Below are 19,666 nucleotides of genomic sequence, written 5' to 3'. Positions count from 1 at the left end.
AATGGGCTGCCCCCCATGAAAACATATTATTAGAGTAGATTATGTTCTGTGCAGTTCAGTTTACACAGCAGTTTGTCAATCTGAATCAATATTTGCTGGATTTTGCGGGAAATTGAAAAGAATCAGCATGCATCATGAAGGCTGGTGCTGATGTTTCAAAAGAGGCCAAAGCCAAGAAGAGTAAATATTTAATAGAATAGAATAGAAAAGAGGAAACATTCACTCCGGATTTCTTCTTCTTCTTCTTCTTCTTCTTCTTCTTCTTTTTCTTCTTCTTCTTCTTCTTCTTCTTCTTCTTCTTCTTCTTCTTCATTTTCCTCCCTAAACACAGCCGGGTTAACCCTCTTAGGGGCCCTGGGGCCAAAAATGAGCCCCAGTGAATTGTCTGCAACTTTTAATGCTATTTACTTGGATAATTAAAAGTTGTAATTAAAAAAGAAAAAAAGTTGAATTAAAAAAGAAAATGACCACAAACCAAATGACACAGAGAAGCTAGGACTTTCGGGGCCAGCTGCCCACTTTGCACAGTCGACAATCCAGACGTATCCCTGAAAGTCCAACCTATGCAGACTGTATGTCATTCAGGTGGTCAGTCGATCGACCTTGACGCCATCGACTTTTGTACAGACAGTCACGGTCCCGAGGGGATGAATCCTACCGACGGTGGTGACTCTTTAAAGATAGAGTTGGTCATCTTCTTCAAAAACATGTTTTTGTTATATTTGTTGAAAGTCTCATTACATCCCGACAGCAATCAATAAATCATATGCTCTGACAAAGAAGAGAAACAAATCTGGTATCTGTGGTTGTCCCAGGACTGTAATAAACTTGTCCAATCATTTCATTCGGCCCGAATGAAATGGAGTGACTTTGGAGGGAGGCCTGAAGTGTTTCCAACTTGGCGACTTTGTCTTTAGATTTAGGGACTTTTGGAGCTAGTGCTGCTAGCTACTTTCATTGAAAAAGAGTCGGCAAAGCTGGGCTGGGTTTTTTGGTTAATAATTTTTTAAAAATCCAGGATATTCTTGCTGGTTTCTCAACATTACTGACCCAACTTTCAACTTTTCTTAGCACCATCATCCGGTTAAAGTTTTAATTGATCCAATACTTTGGTTTATGACCAAATACCTGCAACACTGATGAGATTCCCATCAGCCTCTTTATAGTTGTCTTTATGTTTAGTACTAATTCACATGTAGGCATGCTAACATGCTAAACTAAGAAAGAGTTAGTTACATGCATTTCTAATATATACTCAACACTTTTTAGAATAACATTAAATTTGACACAGATCTTTAACTGCAAAAAGGGTTAAAGAAGTGATTTGAGTGGGACTTTAAGCTGTGTTTCTTCCTCCTATAGAAGACAAGTGGAAGTGACTGAGGAGAGGAAAGACAAACAGGACAAACCCGCCTGCCAACAGGAAAAGACATTTCTGTCACGCTGTTAGTAGAAATAGCTTTTTCTATATTTTATGGCTTCGTGTCTGCAGTTTGCGATTGCTGTTTGATCAGTTGACTTTATAAATAAAGCATGAACACAGCTGATGTTTCACATTCACAACAGCTGTCTTGATTTGCAGACAAGAAGCCAATCTGGCACACGAGCACACTGAATTATTACTAATTATTGATGGACTGTCATGATTCCAGCGGCAGTGAACGCTGCTGCAGTGTTAGTGCTGCTGAATACTGAGGAGACGAGGAGGAAAAGCCTCCTCACCCAGAGGGATGGAGATGAAGATGGAGACGGAGCTGGCCACCACCCTGTAACCCATGGTAACGCCATCAGCTGCAGTGGGAGGAGCTATGTGTCTCCCTGTGTCTGGATTGGCTGGGAACAGGTGTGCTGAGGTTCCATATAGGGAAGATGGAGGAGGACTGGAGGAGGCATTGTTGAGGAGGACGCAGGGCTCAGGGGGGGGGGCTACTTTCAGATCAGTGACATAATTCATCATTGACATATTATTCATAGCTTTATCCGTTCCTTCTTTCTTTTTTTTGGATTATGTGAACTTCCAACATTTATATCTATTGTATTAATTAAACTGAAATGCCAATTTGGCTCATGCATACAGTCACATCAACCTGAATCTCAACCAGTTGAACATAAAGCGGTATTTTGACATTTTCTATAAGTTTTCTTCATGTCTTTTATGATTTATTCCATTCATTTAGACTGTCTGCTATATTGGAGTCACTGCTCTGCCACCACACATAATATCTCATTATCTTTCTTTTACACAAAAGAGAGTTGAGTTGAGTTTTTCAAAAGAGACAAACAGGAAGCTGTCACTAGAGCTGTTTTTATAAAGAACATTGTTCTATTTAGGGGTGTCGCGATATAGCGGTATTGACGATAACCGTGATATTTAAAAATGAAATATTGTTATGATTTTAATAAGTCACATGATAATATTGTGTAAATAATCGGCTGTTAAATCATGTTATATATTCAGCTGTGGTTACAGACTGTCTACAAAATGCCCAATAAATAAAGTTCAAGATTTTTTTTTTCACAATTTCCATAGATATTGCGATATAGTGAATTCTTTTGGCCACGATAATCGCGTAGTGAAAATCTGATATTGTGACAATCCTAGTCCAGTGTCATTCAGCCTCTTTGCACAACTATAAATTGTACTTCAAAAGCTTAAAAGTTCAACATTGGTAAATATTTTTGCTTTCTTGTTGAGAGTTAGATGAGAAGACAGATACCACTCTCATGTCTGTACGGTGAATATGGAGCTGGAGCCAGCAGCCAGTTAAAGGTGCAGTGTGTAGGATTTGGTGGCATCTAGCGGTGAGGTTGCAGATTGCAACCACCTGAAACTTCTCCCGTGTGGCAAGTATGTACGAGAACTATAACGCAAAAACGTGAAAATTTGCCAATTGTAAAACAACGTTGGTATCACGTGGTATCTGTGGGTCGTCAGTTAGTGTGGAAAAAATTGACAAATGGCTGAGATTGACAGTGAATGTCTGGCAACAACTTGTTGTGAAGTAAATGCAATAGAACTAGGAGGGAGAGTATGACATCTAGTGGCTGAATGTTATCACAGTTATCAATAGTACCTTTAAGGCCCTGATGCAAACAGTCATAACAAGTTACACCCAGACATCGTGTTTTTAGCTAAATTTGAATACCTTGAAGCCTGTTGTAGCAAAATATGGGAAAAAAACAAAGTCCATGGTACTTGTAGGGAAACCTTTGTAAAGGACAGTCCGCACTGCAGAGTGTCTGCCACTGGAGTGCAGTGCTTCCCCAGTCAGCTCTGTACGGCACATTTAAGACATAGACGCTGTGTGTGGCCCCATTGATCAGTTCAAATCAGTGCTGACATGGTGTCTTCCTGAAGGTCTTCCTGCTCTGGTTTCAAGCAGCTCAAAACATCCAGGTCAAGGTTAAAGGTGTAATGGGCGAGGGTTCAGCGAAGAACAACTTGACACTTCTTTAAGTGTCATAATTGACAGGAGGAGTTTTAAACAAACAGATTTGTTACAGCAGGGTAACTGAGGACACCTGCAGACTGAAAACAAGAGACGATAAACAGTCTCAAACCCAAGAAGTGCTGTTCTCTGGACAACTTGGCCTTTTGCAAGAATCATTAAAATGCATTGTTTGCCAACATTTCAACCTAAATTAAATAGTTTTTTTGCTGTCCACTGTCTAATAAATACATTTCATAAAGCTTGGCGTCTTCTCACCTCAGCTGCTCTTAATGCTAAACTGATCTGAGTATCTTCATTCTGTAAGTGTCAAGCAGAGCTCATAGGAATTTCCTGCTAGTTTAGGAAACGTCTTGTGATTTCCTGAGAGGCCCGATGCCTCAGGTCTCAGCTATGTGTGCTCGCTCGCTGCACAAAGCTTCTGCTGCTGTGGACTTGGATCATGCCCAAAACAACGGTTGGGACCTGTGGCAGCTGCTGAGGGCGACATGGTGTGCACCCAAGGAGGCGGAAAAAACACTTCACGATTACAGTATTACAAAATGTAAACCATGCTTGGGCATTGAGTTTTAGCACTCTGGTTTTTGGATTTGGGAGAGTGGTTCATGTTTACTAATATCTTTTGTACTGTTTTAGACCATAGGAATAACATGTATGAATTTTGAAAATGGGTGTAGGTCCCCTTTAATATTTACATTTTTCTGTCCTTACAGACTTTTATGGCAATATTCCTTAGAGAAGTTTGAGATTTGGTTGCTTCTAACAGTTTCATATTATAGTAAATTGAATATTGCACATATTTTTGGTGCCTACTAGTCAAACAAAACAAGTATTTTTAGGACATTGATCACTTTGTGCTCTTGTATCATTTGTAAATATGATTATTTTATAATCAAAACTGAAAAATGACTGACGAAAAAAAACTAAATCATTAGTTGAAGGCCTTAAGGATTACACGTTTAAGCAACCACAAAAAGGGAAATTTATTTCAATTAAAAGGGTAATTAAATTTAGGAATTTCAAGCAGCATTTAGCAAAATTAGATCCTTTATTTTCCTTTTACAGTTTTACATACCCAGTGATTTAGCAGCATGGTTAAATTCCCCAATTTGCTACTAATCATATAAAGATATTCAGTAATAATAATGAACCTTAAAGGAGCGGTGTGTCACATTTCAGGGATCTATTAGCAGAAATGGAATATAATATTCATAATATGTTTTCATTAGTGTATAATCACCTGAAATTAGGAATCATTGTGTGTTCGTTAACTTGGAATGAGCCGTTTTAATCTACATAGGGAGCGTGTCCTTTTCCCAGAGTCCGTCATGTTGCAACCACACCATTAGATGCCGCCAAATCCTAAACACTATACCTTTTAAAGTGCAGGTTTACAGTGATTTATTTTGATGAATTTACAAAGGAACACTCAGTGAAAAGCTTCATTCGGGTCATCTTTAATGACAAAATGTTCATCAAATCTTCCAATGTAGTGGGAAAAAGAAAAACAAAGCAAATGCATCATTACAATAGCTACTGTTAGACCATCGCAGTCTGAGGGAAGCCTCTTTCCTTTCCTATTCACATTAGGCCCAGCCATCACCAAGAGGGGTTCTATTTTCACACTTTTAAACTCTCCCGCTCTGCGCGTTCACAATCTTTCTGCAACATCGGGAAAAAAAACAAAAACTTAATACAGACAACTCAAAACAGGAAAGAAGAATCCAAAATAGCGCCGTCAAACACTGCATGTACAAACACAGGCAGACATGTGTGTCGCACAATACAACAGTACCTGTGTGGCTGAAATGGAGACAAGACCCCAGTCATCGTTGGTAGTTAATGAGTCTGTCACAAGAGGTAAAACAAAGAGATAACACGTCCTGAGTCGACCTGCTGGGTCAAATAGTATTTGCAGCAAGACTATTTCAAAGAGAGGCTGATTTGATTTCAAGTAGCTGTCGATAGCAGAAAAAAGTTAAGTAGTATTTTTTCAGATACGTTCACATCTATGCAACTCAGAACGTTGTGACGGACGTTGGCGACCGTCAGAGCTCATAGAAGTTACCTATGTTATTTGTCTACTCTCTTCTTGCTCCGTGAAATGTAACACTGAAATGCAAATAATCATAAAATCATGTTTCTTTAAAAGGCAACAAAGCAACGCCAGGTAGTATAATGCTCAACTTTAAAACGGAAACTCACTGTGTCGTCCTAGAAGTCAAAACCTGTACATCTGTCAACAAAGTAGTAAGAAAAACTGAAAAGGCTCTAAAGAGTTAATTCACTCATGAATAACTGAAATACCACATCTCTAGGAATTATTTACTTCTGGTTGGGGATGAGTTTGCTCCAAAAAAAACACCCTTGTATGTCACGCAGAAATAAAGAATAAACTATTTGGCATTCAATGAGATCTGAACATCTAATATTAAATATTATTTGACCCAGATCTGGCTGTGGAAGGCCCACAAGCTTCTCAATCACGCTGTGGACCTTTAAGTACCTGTGTTTACACATAAAGTAGAGCCTCGTTAGGTAAAAACTAACCTCCCTTCAGTCGATTAGAAGCTGCTGCACATGTGCAGTGTCACTGCGACAAATGTCCTGGAATAAGTTCCCTTCATTTTGGCAAAACGTGTTGGAGTATTAGAGAGCAGGGCTGGCTACCACTGGACATTTTTCACAAAGATGGCGGCAACCAATGTCTTGAAAGTAAAAGTCAAGTATTTCAAGTTTAATATTTACCATGTCTTTCATGAAATACTTAACTTTTAATTAAAGTGACTCCTCAAAACAAATGCCAACAAAGCAATTTCTCTTCATTTCAAATCTCAGGTTTTTAAGCTTTTTGCTACCGAATCCTTTTCGATGACTTAAAAACTATGAAACAATCACCACATGTCATATCCAGCCCTAATCTGGAGTAAAAGTAAGTGGGAACTGATCCGTCGGGACCAAACCGGCTCTACGATATGTCGCAGTCAAACCAGGAAGCTCATTGGAAGGACAACACCGACTGTTTGGACAGACAACTGAACCTTTCTGGACGGGGCAGCGCCGCTACCCATAAGGCCCGAGCACAAAATACTGTTCACACTGAGAGGGACGCACCACCTGCCTGCCTGTACAACACACACCCTACACCCTGGTTTCCAGTTATTGTCAATTTGCAAAATATTCAGGTGCAGAATTGAATGGAAAAACTGAAAAAACGTCACATAAATCTCTGCCGTCTGGCAGACAGAGCTGGAGACTTCCCCTGGCCACTATGGTAACTCCTTCCATCATTACACCTCCTCAATAAACCACCACTGTTGTAAAATAAATTAAAAAAAGAAAATATAAAAGAGAAATGGCTACTTTCAAAAAAGGCATGATCACATTTTCAGTTTGCGACTCGGAATTTGGTTTAACCCTTTCATGGGCTACTTGTATAGGTGGCACAATCTGTGGTCACTTCTAAAACTGGATTGTCCTCCCTTGTTGTCACATGATCAAAGGGGCAGTGTGTGGTAGAAGAGTTTGGTTTGATGCTGTGACCCTCCCTGAAAACCCACCCGTTATAAACATTAAACCCATTCGCTGGAGAAAGGGGAAATATGACCTTATTCTATGAAAAGCTTACACAAATGAGTGAAGGATATAAGGCGGGAGAGGAAGGGGGGGGGGGGGGGGGGGTATCTATAGACATTCAGAGAACAGCCGATCAAGAAAAAAAAGGTGGGGAAGGAGAGGGCGAGAGAGAGAGAGAGGGGAGGAAAAGGCAGATGCATTTCTCCTGAGAACATGTCATATCTCAGGGAGGAGGAGGAGGGGAAGCGGGGGGCAGGCGGGATAGAGGGAGAAGAGAAAGCCGTTCTTCTCAGGACAGCAAAACTTTCTCCGACGACTCGTGGCCACTTCTCAGGCACTTCTGTTTCAGGTTCAGAAAGAACTGGTGGTTGGCGTGGTCAGCCTCTTTCCGATGTAGACTCTGTCGAGAAGGAGGTACACAGACAAGGAGCAGGTTATGTATCACCAGCCACGCATTTCGACTTGTCCTGCACGGGTGTGAATAACAACATTAATTGCTTCATTGCAATAATTGCTGGTGCAGAGCCATTTTTAATGTTATTAGTTACCTAGTTATTTTTTCCTACTATGGACAATCGCCAAGTTTCCCCTTTTTGAATGACGAATACAGACTACCGCTACCTGCTGGTGTGGAGAGTTATTTCCTCTCACGCAGGCGCAGAACGTACGCGCTAACTGGCCGTCAGCTGTAGTCTTTGCAGTATGTTCAAATGCAACTTGTCGGCCAAGACAAAGGTGACGTGAGGCGACGCAACAGTTGGCCACTAGTTCTTTGATGTCGGCTTGGGGTCTCTGGGCCTTAACCGGTAACTCTAAATCTCATATATAAAGAGCATTACCAAACAGAAAAAACAATAATCAAACTATTATCCCTTTTCCAACAGTAGCAACAGTTAAAAGTTCAGTGAGAGCACCACAATGACTTATTATGTAACCGTACAGAGATGCGGGTGATGATGATGACAGGTTAATGACACTCATTGCATGCCACATCACGTACAAGAACAGCCTGCTGTCTGAGGTATCATTGCTGTGACATTATCTGATTGAGGAGCCGGGATTATTCTAACATGTGTTATCAGGAGCAGAAAGGGCTCCTGGGAGAGTCGGAGCTCACTCTGAGACAGCAGGTGTGCAACCTTCTCAGTCGGCAGCTGCTCTGCCAGTTTGTCACACAGATATGGATGGAGGACACAGCTGACTTGCTTCTGCGGTTGTACAGCTCCCCCTAGTGGGGCTTACGTACAACTCAAAATATTATTCAAAATCTTGACGTACACTCAGTGAACGGACACGTTATCTGTGGTGTTTCTTTCTTACCCCAGCCCCAGAGCGAGGATGTGTGATAGTAGCAGCGAGGGGATGAAGACTTTGAGGAAGTCGGCGGAGAAGATTCCTCCTTTCTTCATGGCCCCGGTCTTCCTCATGCTGAGTGTTACTGAGCGACGAGGGTGACGGAAATGAAACTCCCTGCAAAGATCACAGACACTTTAGACACAGAACAGTTGATCGACAATCTGACACCCCCAAAGTATGCCCCAAAACACCCGTTGTTAAAGTCATTTATAAAACAACTCCTCAGTCTTTAATTTGAGGTCATAATTTAGGAATAATTAGAGGAGATGACTTCACTAGTCACCTGGTTGGCTTGATCATCCCAAAATCTATGACATAATTTTATTGGGAAACATTTGTCCATTAAATCTTGATTAATTGCAAATTAATTAATTAATTTTGTATCTGTTTGTATCTATTTGTCAAGTATTTAATACTCTTATCAACATGGAAGTGGGCAAATATGCTTGCTTTATGCAAATGTATGTATATATTTATTATTGGAAATCAATTAACATCACAAAACAATGACAAATATTGTCCAGAAACCCTCACAGGTACTGCATTTAGCATAAAAAATATGCTCAAACTCAAGCCCAACAGGCAACAACAGCTGTCAGTGTGTCAGTGTGTCAGATTGAGATAAAAGGGGTTAATTTGTAAATCAATTAACCTTCAACTCTTCCAAAGTTGTCTGCATCAGAGTTTCATACACAGTGTCTGGCAGCTGGCTTTATATTTGTGCTCTAGACCAACTTTATGGCGATAATGACTAACCGCTTTCTCTGGAAAAATCGAGCACCTGTGTGCTCAGTTGCCGGGGAAACATCACGTTGCTGTTTACTGAGTTGAGACTTACTTGGGGGGAATGTTTTCCGGTCGACTAGACCAGTCAGCAACCCAGTCTGCGTCCTTCATCAGGATGTCCATGTCCCTCTCCTTTTCCAAGACGTCCTCTTCTGACTAAAGACACCAACACACACGTCATTTAGCAATCTCGGCCTTCAGGCTTTACATCCATGATGACCATTCTGTCAAGACCTGTTCTGTACATCTATGCATGTGTGTGTCATGGACTCATTCTCAAATCAGTAAAGAACATACACAAAAGGTTTGTTTACAGAGATCAAAAGAGCAAGAGTGAAGAAGAAGAGTAATGGGGACAACAAACGCTGTGCAAAAGAAACAGAAATCCACATTGGGCGCGGCAGCCATCTCCATGGAAACTAAAGGCAGGCAGCAGTTGTCATTCTCATGTACATACACCGCTATAGGGCCGGTGGTTGAGGTTGCCATGACAACAGACTGATGGAGAACCTGAGAGCGCTTACCAGGCTGTCTCTTCTGCCGCTCACGTCCACGTCAAAGATGATCTGTCCGTCATCCTGGGGGCTGTGGGGCCGCGGAGGGCTGTGGGCAGAGTGAAAAAAACAACAAATCAGAGGCCTCGTTTATTAGAAAAGTCATGAACTCATGACACCTTATGAACTTCAGCTCATCCTGGAAGATTCTCAGGTGTGAGTTAATAGGCTTTATACTAGGGCTATATTGAATGTCATTCTTTTACATCGCATGATTGTCCATAGTTAAACACGATTAATCAAAAATGAATCACATTGTTTATCTGTTCAAAATGTACCTTAAAGGGAGATTTGTCAAGTATTTAATACTCTTCTAAACATGGGAGTGGGCAAATATGCTTGCGTTATGCAAATGTATGTATATATTTATTACTGGAAATCAATTAACAACACAAAACAATGACAAATATTGTCAAGAAACCCTCGCAGATAAAAATACACAAATCTTAACATGGCAAACTCAAGCCCAACGGGCGAGAAAGCTTGAAGTTACAACACGTCGACTAGGACAGTGGAGAATGTGTTTATCCAGCAGTAAACTCCTGCTGTACTCTGCCCTCTCTGACCAATGTGTGTGTCTTGGAAGGACACGTAAAGAAAACATTTTCCTAATTACATTTGAGTAACATGACACCGGGGTTGTTCTAAAAGTGTTCAGTGCCGTGTTGATGTTTGCATCCCTGCTTATTTCAGAGCAACTTGTTGATACAGTGTTCTTGTGTTCTCAAATGCGCACAAACATCCTCAGGTGACTCACTGACAGCTGACTGCCCGGCTCCCTGATAAGCTCTGCTTTATCGCAGCCTTCCAGGATTACACACACAAGCGCAATTATGTGGCTGGGAGGTGAAGGGGTCAGGATTTTTGTCTAACATGCTCAATAAAATGGGAGGCACGCTGTGAAAAAGGGACGTCATTTTTATTTTCAGAAGCCAACTCAACGGCTGAGCAGCTGTCGAGTCAGAGTCAAAGCTGACTCAACATGTTCCCGACTTATGGGCTGATTTCCCACTGGAATAATGAGGTAAATTGAGGTGACCAATATTAAATGCCTCTCATAAAAAAGGTGTGAAGTTTCACTTTTCCCAGTGAGCTTTTATTGGGTGGTTAATAGATGAGCAGCCATCTGGGCATTTAGGCTGAAAGGATGCCTTTCAACATTTGAACTATCCTACAATTAATGTTTTTTAAATGATTTACACCAAAAAAAATCCAGATTGTTTTAAATTACCAAGCTCAAGATGATTTCCCCCTGGATTTTATGCCCTCATAAACACGAAAAATGTTGTGTTTCCTGCAGCGAGGGAACACAAAGGAGCTGCTGATTACAAAAAAAAAACAGCAGATACAAGTAATTGTTTAACTAAAAAGTGATTGCAGTGCAAATGTTATTTTTAACTATGATCTTCAACTGTAAAATTCCCCTCATGATCAAATGTATTTCTGACAGTCTACACAGATCTTCACCAGTAAACACGCATCATATTGCAGATAAGATATTTGTATCCTGTGAGCAATAATTAAAAATGGCATGCAATTATATGCTAATCCCTTCAGTTCACGTTATTTTCTACTACACCAGCCATGGGAACAGAGGGGCAGGTTTGGGTTTCATTTTGTGTTACAGATTTCATAACCTCACAGCTTTACACTGGCATTGTTAGAGGACCAAGATGTAATATATTCACTGTAATAAATCATAAAATGACAGTGATATGTCATCAGAGATTAAGGAAACGTGCTTAATTGAAATACTCGCTTCTCCGACAACAATGCTACAGCCTGTATTTTCTCCTGTGACATTTACATTCCAGTCCGGTAAGTCTGTTTTTGTTTTGGCCTGTGTGATCCCGTTTACTGCCCATTTCGACACGCCGTTGCCACATATCAAACAAATTGGCACACAAACACAGCCTTCTGCAGCCATGGAAGCAACCAAATTAACTGGATCAACAGAGATAACGTTGACGTTAGATTCTACCCGACCTGCAAAGCCTCGGCACATCTCTCTGTGGTCCGTGTGAAGCTGGGTTATCAAGGCGGCGAGTATTTAAGACACACAGCTGGTGAAGTGATTCCAACTACTGCTGCTGGACAGAGGATAACGTGGTCGTGTCTAGAAGGTAACCCTCAAATTGCGAAAGCGTGCACCAACTGCTATCAGTCACACCGGTGGAGCAAACGGGCCACGGCGCCAATGTTTTTAAATCCTAGCTGTTAGTCCTACATATTGTTCCTTTAACAAATGATGTTGAAAACAGGTTTCTAAACATCCTCGGACTTTACATCAAATCAAGGGTTATAATCATCTCAGCATACAGCACGGAAGAGATTTTGTTTTGGTTTTAAACTCAAATGTAACTTCTGAAGCAGGCTGCTCTACACTGAGTGAGAGTCAAGAAAAACAACTCCAAATTCACCACGTGCTCTAAATCTTCCACAACTATAAACACAGACTTGGATGAACCCAAGAACTCATGACTTTCTTTGAACTTTTGAACCACAGTGGTAATTCCAGAGCCCTGGTCTGTATCTAATGTTAAGATAAGGAAGTATAACAGCCTTTATTTTAGGAGTTTCAGCGTTACAGAAAGATTAGTTTGCTATCTATGGTTAATGGTTAATCAAATTTTTAAATAAACATTACAAACTTTTTTTCTGTTATTTACACAGTCTAACTCAGCACGGCATCAAAAACACACATTGTTCCTCCTTGTTAAAAAGTTGGTGCATACATTATCCATATTGTAACTACTTGACCACTAACAGTTCGGTCGGAGATTCGATTACCAGTAGCGGTTACTGTTTACCTTCCACAGCAGCTGGGTCCTCGCAATGTCAAGAGATCATTCGAGAATCACTGGATCACATATCACATGAAAAAACATCTCGTCAGGCTTCAAGTAACACGTTTGTGTCCGGAAAGCCAGAGAACAGTCCAATCAGCATCCTGTGAGGAGCTACTGGCAGCTATGGGTGTGGCTTAGGTGACTGTTTGTTCTAAACTACAATGGCAGCTCCTGAAGAGGTTAGCGTAGATACTGCAATAGCATCAGTTATATCAGAACTAGAGAGTATTTCTTCATTGAAGGAAGAGCAAAGAACAGCACTGAAGGTGATGTTTTCGCTCTTCTCCTGACTGGCTTTGGCAAGAGTTTGATTGACAGATGGTTCATCCAATCACCTGCCAAGTGTTTTTTGAAAGTGCATGCCCTTTTCCAAACAGTTTCCGATGATGGCTTCTCAGATAGTTCTGTGTAACAAACCATCTGGCGGGTCAGGCTAGGCTAATGTAGCCTTGAGACACTTCTTTCTAACTACACCCCCAGATTTTTTCAGTTTCAAACTTGTAGTCTTCGCCCACAACTGACGTTTGTCACTGACACAATTTATCAGCCTTCACACAGCTCCCTCTGGAGCCATAAAAGACGTTATACAACTTTTTTTTCACATATGCAGAGGAGTTGTCCTTCAACACTACCTGTCGCAGGAGGAGTTGCTGCGGCTTGACTCGTGCTGGGCGTCCAGCAGGATCTTCTCCATGTCTCCGTTGTGGATCGAGGACGAGGACGGGACGTGCTCCAGGCCCCCCACCATGGCCTCCTCTTCCTCCACCTGAGGGAGGGGCAGCAGGCCTGGGGCCAGACCGCCTGTGGAGGATGATTGGGCTGATGCGGCTGTGCCTCTGTTCATCTCCAACTCCACCCAGGACCCTGAGGGAAGAAACAGACAAACATGGCTTGAGAACTACTTTTACAAAGGTACACCATATTTTTCTCACAAGCCAATCAGAGCAGACTGGGCTTTTTCGGGAGGGGGGCTTAAAGAGGCGCTAAGACGGAACGCTCCACACAAAGGGTGAATACGGGTATATTCAGACGGACAGTATGAGAAAAATAATGTGTTTTTTGAAAATTAAAGCATGTAAACATGTTCCAGTAGAAACCTAAAACACAACCTGGAAATGAGCATATGTCCCCTTTAAAAGGTACTGATACAAACTCTTAAATACTTGGCTACTACTATTCTACAATGTAGTGCCTCAACTGAGTTTATGTAAAAGAGTTGGACTGCATGAGTGCATTACAACATAAATATTAGATATCATAAAACGCTGCATTGCTTTTCAAAGAGTTTGAACATGTCCGGATACAAGTCAGGATCGGCTGATAAGACGGAGCCAGTCATGTCAATAAACGAAAGAGCCAATATCCTGCTCAGTGCAAGATCTGATATGCCCCAAGGAGCAGGCTATTTGCTTACATTGGCCAGTAAAACCATAAGTGTGCAAACGGGAAGCATCATTTGACTGTGTCCTTTTTCATTTTGTTGCATATTACCACCCTTTTGGCAACATGTTTGGCAACCAGAATAATAGCCTGCCTGTGCCTCTACAGCAGGGGACGATACACTGTCTACCTATTCTTATGTTTTGGTATCGTCACTGATTTTTTGCTATGTTCACTTTTGGTTATACAGTATATGCACATCAGAAGCTTTGGAAATAATTTCACTTTAGGTAAGCAAGGAGCTTCCAATAAGCTTTTTTCATATCAGACATTTTAACTTAGTAGGAAAAGCACAGGTGAAACTAATGTCTATTGTGAAAAAAAAACACTATCAAACTTCTTATTGATTACTCAGAAAGATCAGTGAGAGGAGAGAAAGTTATAGTTGGAGCCTTGAAAGGCTTTTTCACAACAGGTGTTTGACTAACAGGACGAGCACAGGTGTAACAAGATAAATGGTGGTTATTTTCAATTTTTGGCATCCCGGTGAGCCAGCATGCACAATGCAAAAACTGGCACGCCTGAATGAATTTGCAAACATCATTAATGTTAATTTTGCACCTGTGCTTTTCCTGCCATGACATGTCAAAATATGTACCTCTTGCCAGCACTTTCACAGAGTGCAGCAAAACAGGTTTTTATTCAAAAGCCAAAGAGAAATAGAGAGGTGGAGTCCCACCATGGGACCTTATTCCGGAAAAAAATATGTACGGTAGTCAACGGTGAGACACAAATATTTTTTGATCCTGTTTGAATTGCGCCATGAATCACACATATGATGTTTGTCTATTTAAAACATAATTATGCAAGTCATGGTCAAGAAGGTGCAGTTTCTGTTGAAGTATCAGACTAATGTAATTAGAAAGAATACACACCCAAAAGTCGAGTAAGTGACGTCTCTCTCGCTGCGATAAACTGCGACTTGCAAAATGATCTTTTTAATTTACAAACATCATAGGTGTGATTCATACATATTTTTTTCCGAAATAAGGTCCCATAGGGGACACTGGAAGGGGGGGGGGGGGGGGACTTTGCCTTAAATTATTTAAATTATTATTTCCTAGTCCTAAACTGGGAAGGGACAACAACACAGACAGCCAGAGCCTGTCAGTTAGAGAAGTTCAAGAGTAAAGCTCTATTTACTGCTGTGTGATGAAAGTGCTGTAAATGCCTGCCCGTGTATGTGCTGTGGTGTCCTCTGTAGACCTTCACTGTGATATATGACGCCTTCCCGGTTTGTACGTGAACTCGGGCATGGACTGGCAGCTAAGGGCATGCATTTGAAGAATGGGTAGAGAGGGGGGAAACATTCCATAATATCCCTCATCATGAAAAACACTTCACTAAAATGAAAAAGAGGAAGGCCTCCTGAGCAGATCACATGACCCCATAACAGTAAGTAAACACCATGTTCACATGAGCTTCCAGCAGACTGAATTTCACGGGTCAGGCGTCAGGCCAGTTATACCCACCACTACCCAAATGATGCACCCCGCACCCCCCCTAAAACTGGCCTCGACTCAGCACTTGCACTCATCCTGTGGATTACACAGCGGACCGCGAGCCAAGCTGCTGGCGACAGCCCATTGTCTCCGCTCCGTGGACTAAAACCACATTGCCATGGTGCTGAAGCCTTCCGAACATTCTGGCGACAGATCGGTTATCAGCTGTTGGGTGGGTTTAGAGGAAGCAGACATGGTGTGACCTCTCTGATCTACTGAGGCTCAGGCAGGAGGGAGGAGGGCCGAGGCTGCCTCTTGCCTGAAGATCCCAGGTATTAGATCAAAATGACTCTGGTGTGAGAGCTCCAGGAAACGCCAGAAATAACAGTCTCAGATAACAACACTGCTGGCCTCTCCATCTGATCAGTGCAAGGTCTTATTGTCCCTAAAGCAGTGTCTCATCATGTACTGTTACACAAATAAAATCTTCTGGGAATTTCATACTTCTTTAGTTAAAGTGGCAGTAGGCAGAATATTTTTGCCATCAATAGGCAAATATTATATAATAACCTTTCAGTTATCTTTCAAGTGTTCCGAGAGAAAACTACACTTTTGCACCTCCTCATGGTTATGTTTTCAGGCTTTAAAAAATCCCGTGACGGGAGACTTTGGCCAATCACAGGTCATTTCAGAGAGAGAGAATTCTTATTGACTATTCATTCAACTGAGGCAGCTGTCAATCACTCGCGAACTCCAATCAAACGGTCAAACTAGGGAACACTGATCAAATATGAATTAATATTCTGTTACTGTAATGTCTATTTCTCATTTAAAATAATTTCAGAAACATCTTAGTGTACTGTTTAGCTGTAAAATGAGAAAGTTTGCTCCAGCTGGTGGGCGGTGCTTGGTATTTCCTCAACTGATCTCAACATGGCGGCTGGCTCACAAACTTTCTCAACTTTCTTCTGAACTATTTGTAGGCTTTCTCCAGTCTTTTTCCTGTTATTGGCTTAACTGGCAGATATAGTATTTATGTAAAAAGTTGGACTGCTCTTAAATATACAACAGGAATACCAGACTTGAACATTATAACAAAACTTGTGTTGCTTTCCATTTCATAGCCTATAACAGGGGGAAGATGTAACCTAACATGCTGTTGAATGTACAATTACGGTCGTGAACCAGGGTGGAACATTATTACCATCCATCAGCCAACTTGCTTGCTCCATGGTAACTCTTGAAATAAGAAACGTGGCTGTAAAGTTTGATTCCTGCCCAGTGTGGCTCTGAATCAACCAGCCTGCGTGTCCCTACACTGCAGTGTGCTGTAACACTTTCCCCCCCTTTCATCACGTCCAAAACGTCTGTCCTCTTGTCACTGTAGCCATAAATAGCATGCCAAGTCAGGGCCCCCATAGTGTTGTAAAACTTAAACCACAACAGCTCAAAGTAAGCTCCTGAGTCAGTGCAGCAGGGTAATAAACATGCCTTTGTTTACGTCTCTAAATGGCTTATGCAAGGTGAGGTCTTGTATGTAGCTTATCTCAACTGAATAACTGAATGTTCAGGGGCCAGTATTTCAATGATCTCACAGGACTATATTGTTTGGATTGGATTAAATTCTGATATGATTTGAAAACTGGTTATTTCAAAGCAGATCTAAAGATTTCTAATCCTGAATATTTGGATTTGGCGATCGAATCCTCCCTTTAATCCAGACAAGATCATGCATTTGAGTATTTCAAAATTTAAGGCAGAAATCTGGATCAATTTGATGCCAAAATTCAGGATCATTTGGATCCCACCTCAAAGGTGGATTTGACATATATTGACAAATAGCCTAGGCTTCACTTCCCATGTCGTGTCGAGATCACCGTGATCCAACCTGTCGCTGTTTTGAAAAACTGGGACAAAGTCAGTAAGGTCCTTTTGATCCTTGACTGAGAAAATGGAGATTTCATTATCCGGATCATTCTGATCCATATTACCTCCACTGGTCCTCACGTTGGACTGTCAACAGAGAAGAGTGCAGAGTTCAGAGAGGAAACAACCAAAAAAGGGCATCTGAGAAAGTGACAACTCACCACTGCACTCATTTCAAATGCTCTTATCTTTTCTTTCAAGTCAAAACTCATTTACAAACTCTGGCTGAGAGAAAAGGGGAGAAGATTTTACTTGAATTTTTAAAATTGTAAATATTTGCCTCAAGGCATTGCAGACATTCTGGTCCTATTTATTACATTTGTAAACTACGATGAGTTATTAACAGGGAAAGAAGGAAGTTCTCATTGGTTTAATAGCCAAGGCTCAACATTTTTGTATCCATAAAATGTGGTTTTATGTCTTTTGACTGGATTGTTTTTTGTATAAATGTCTATTTTTTTAATAAATTGTCTCAGTACAGATTAGTTTGATATTACTTGGCATAATTAGGACCAAAAGGTACAAGAAGTTGTTTTTTTACCTCCAAGTTTTGAATTACCAGTCCCAGGTGATACATTTCCACACACATGAAATAAGGCAGTAAAAAATGCTATTTGTCAAATGATAATTGAGTTAGTAATATATTTAGAAATCTTAAAAAATGAAATACTATAAACGTTATAATAATAATAATAATAATAATATTAATAATAATATAAATATATATATTTATATAAATATATATTATATAATATAATATATAATATATAATAATATTTACGCCGATTTCTGTCATGTATAAAGATATAACTGTCTGTAAACTACAGCAACTAACGTGAAAATAATCTAATATTTATCTGCCCCCATTTTTTGCCAGTTTCTTCCATCTCGCCTTGTTGACAAAGCTTAAACCCGCCTCCACCGCTCCGCGTGAATCGCTGATTGGCTTACTCGCCTGTCACTCAACGCTTCTCGAAACCCCATTGGCTGAACCACTGTCAATAAACACACGGAACATAGCGTTCTCTCCCCTTCAATGTAGCTTCAAAAACGGGCATAATAAACTACATTTAATGACACAGAACGCTCAATAAACTTATTATTAAAATACAGTAATGTACCCAGACATGTTCCTCTGAAAGTAAACACACTGACAGGCTGTTCCAGTCCAGCAGTTTGGTAACAGTTATCTTACCGTTAAGCCCGTTGTTGTCTGTAGAAGTAGTGTTAACAGAGTCGGACATGGTTGCCTGGAGAGCAGGAAGGGTAGCATAAAAAAGGCTCAAGTCAGTGCTAAAACGCGCACTACTTTATCTGCACACATTCAGAAGTACAACTAGAACAGCTGACCCGGAGTGTGTTACTCTGTTTTCCTCAGAGACAGCGGTAAAGCTAAGCTAAAGCACCGCAGCCGTTTGTTTTTCGCTCTTGCTGCAGCCGAGAGCCGCTCAGACCTTCCACCGGAGGAGCTGCGTGACGTATTGATGTGTTGGTCGCAAACGAGTCGGTTCAAAGAGCCGGCTCTTTTAAAGGGATTGTTTGTAAGAATCAGAAATGCTTGTTAACAGCGACACCTGTGGCCGTTAAGTCAACGAAAGTCAGCGTCGGGCTTGCGCTTGCTCGCTCTAAATAGACATGAACAAGCATCGCTCAACACAGTGAGGCGACACACGTCAGCTAAAACCACAATATCACTCTATATTTCACCCGCTTGGCAGTAATGTTAGCTGACAAGACGAAGGTCTCTCCATGAATCAATGCTGATCCTAGTGTTGGCTTTTCCTGCTTCAGCCTCCCAGCCGCGGCCAGAGGGAGACACCGGCTCCCGGTCGGAGACAATAACGTTTCTCTCTGCGGAGCCCTGTCACTTCACAAGACACGGGAAACTTCTGTTGGTCTGGAGGAGCTGCAGCATTTATTTCTGCACAAACATCCACTGTACATTCACTAGATATTCTCAGAGCTAAACTAACTCTTCTGCAGTGTGGAGTGTGCGCGCATGCACGTGTAGAGGTGGAGCGAGACAGCGAGAACGCACGCGGTGTGTGAGTGAAGGCAAGCAGGCAGAGGAGCAGAGACTCCAGCCACACACGAGCGGGCATATGCGAGCGCATGGGAAACCGACCCATGTGATTTATACGTGTAAAAAGTTACAAACAGTCCCTTTAATTTAAGGCAAAATCATAGGATGATCTTCTCCGCGCCACGGGCACTCCATGCACTGATGGTGACTAAATGTTGTGTTAATGATGTCCATGCGACCAATCAGGTGATGACAAACAAGGATC

The 19,666-nt window shown here is 41.3% G+C and overlaps 1 protein-coding gene across 2 annotated transcripts; it reads right to left on the bottom strand.

The window, feature by feature from the left end:
- Positions 1 to 4,890: 4,890 nt before the first annotated feature.
- Positions 4,891 to 18,884, bottom strand: bnip3lb (BCL2 interacting protein 3 like b). 2 transcript variants are annotated; one of them, XM_074618648.1, is made up of 6 exons: positions 18,574 to 18,884; positions 13,203 to 13,434; positions 9,692 to 9,770; positions 9,220 to 9,323; positions 8,346 to 8,495; positions 4,891 to 7,425 (listed from the first exon to the last, which is right to left on the bottom strand). In XM_074618648.1, the coding sequence occupies exons 1-6, from the start codon at positions 18,620 to 18,622 to the stop codon at positions 7,377 to 7,379; spliced, it is 663 nt and encodes a 220-aa protein (XP_074474749.1). In that variant the 5' UTR covers positions 18,623 to 18,884; the 3' UTR covers positions 4,891 to 7,376. The 2 variants fall into 2 exon arrangements, with proteins under 2 accessions (XP_074474749.1, XP_074474750.1); XM_074618649.1 differs by having other exon boundaries at positions 9,716 to 9,770; positions 18,574 to 18,838.
- Positions 18,885 to 19,666: the final 782 nt, after the last annotated feature.

The sequence above is a fragment of the Sebastes fasciatus genome, chromosome 19, assembly GCF_043250625.1.
Source record: "Sebastes fasciatus isolate fSebFas1 chromosome 19, fSebFas1.pri, whole genome shotgun sequence".
Taxonomy (NCBI): Eukaryota; Metazoa; Chordata; class Actinopteri; order Perciformes; family Sebastidae; genus Sebastes; species Sebastes fasciatus.
The sequence above is the reverse complement of the archived record's forward strand: the minus strand, read 5'-3'. Positions and strand labels throughout refer to the sequence as shown.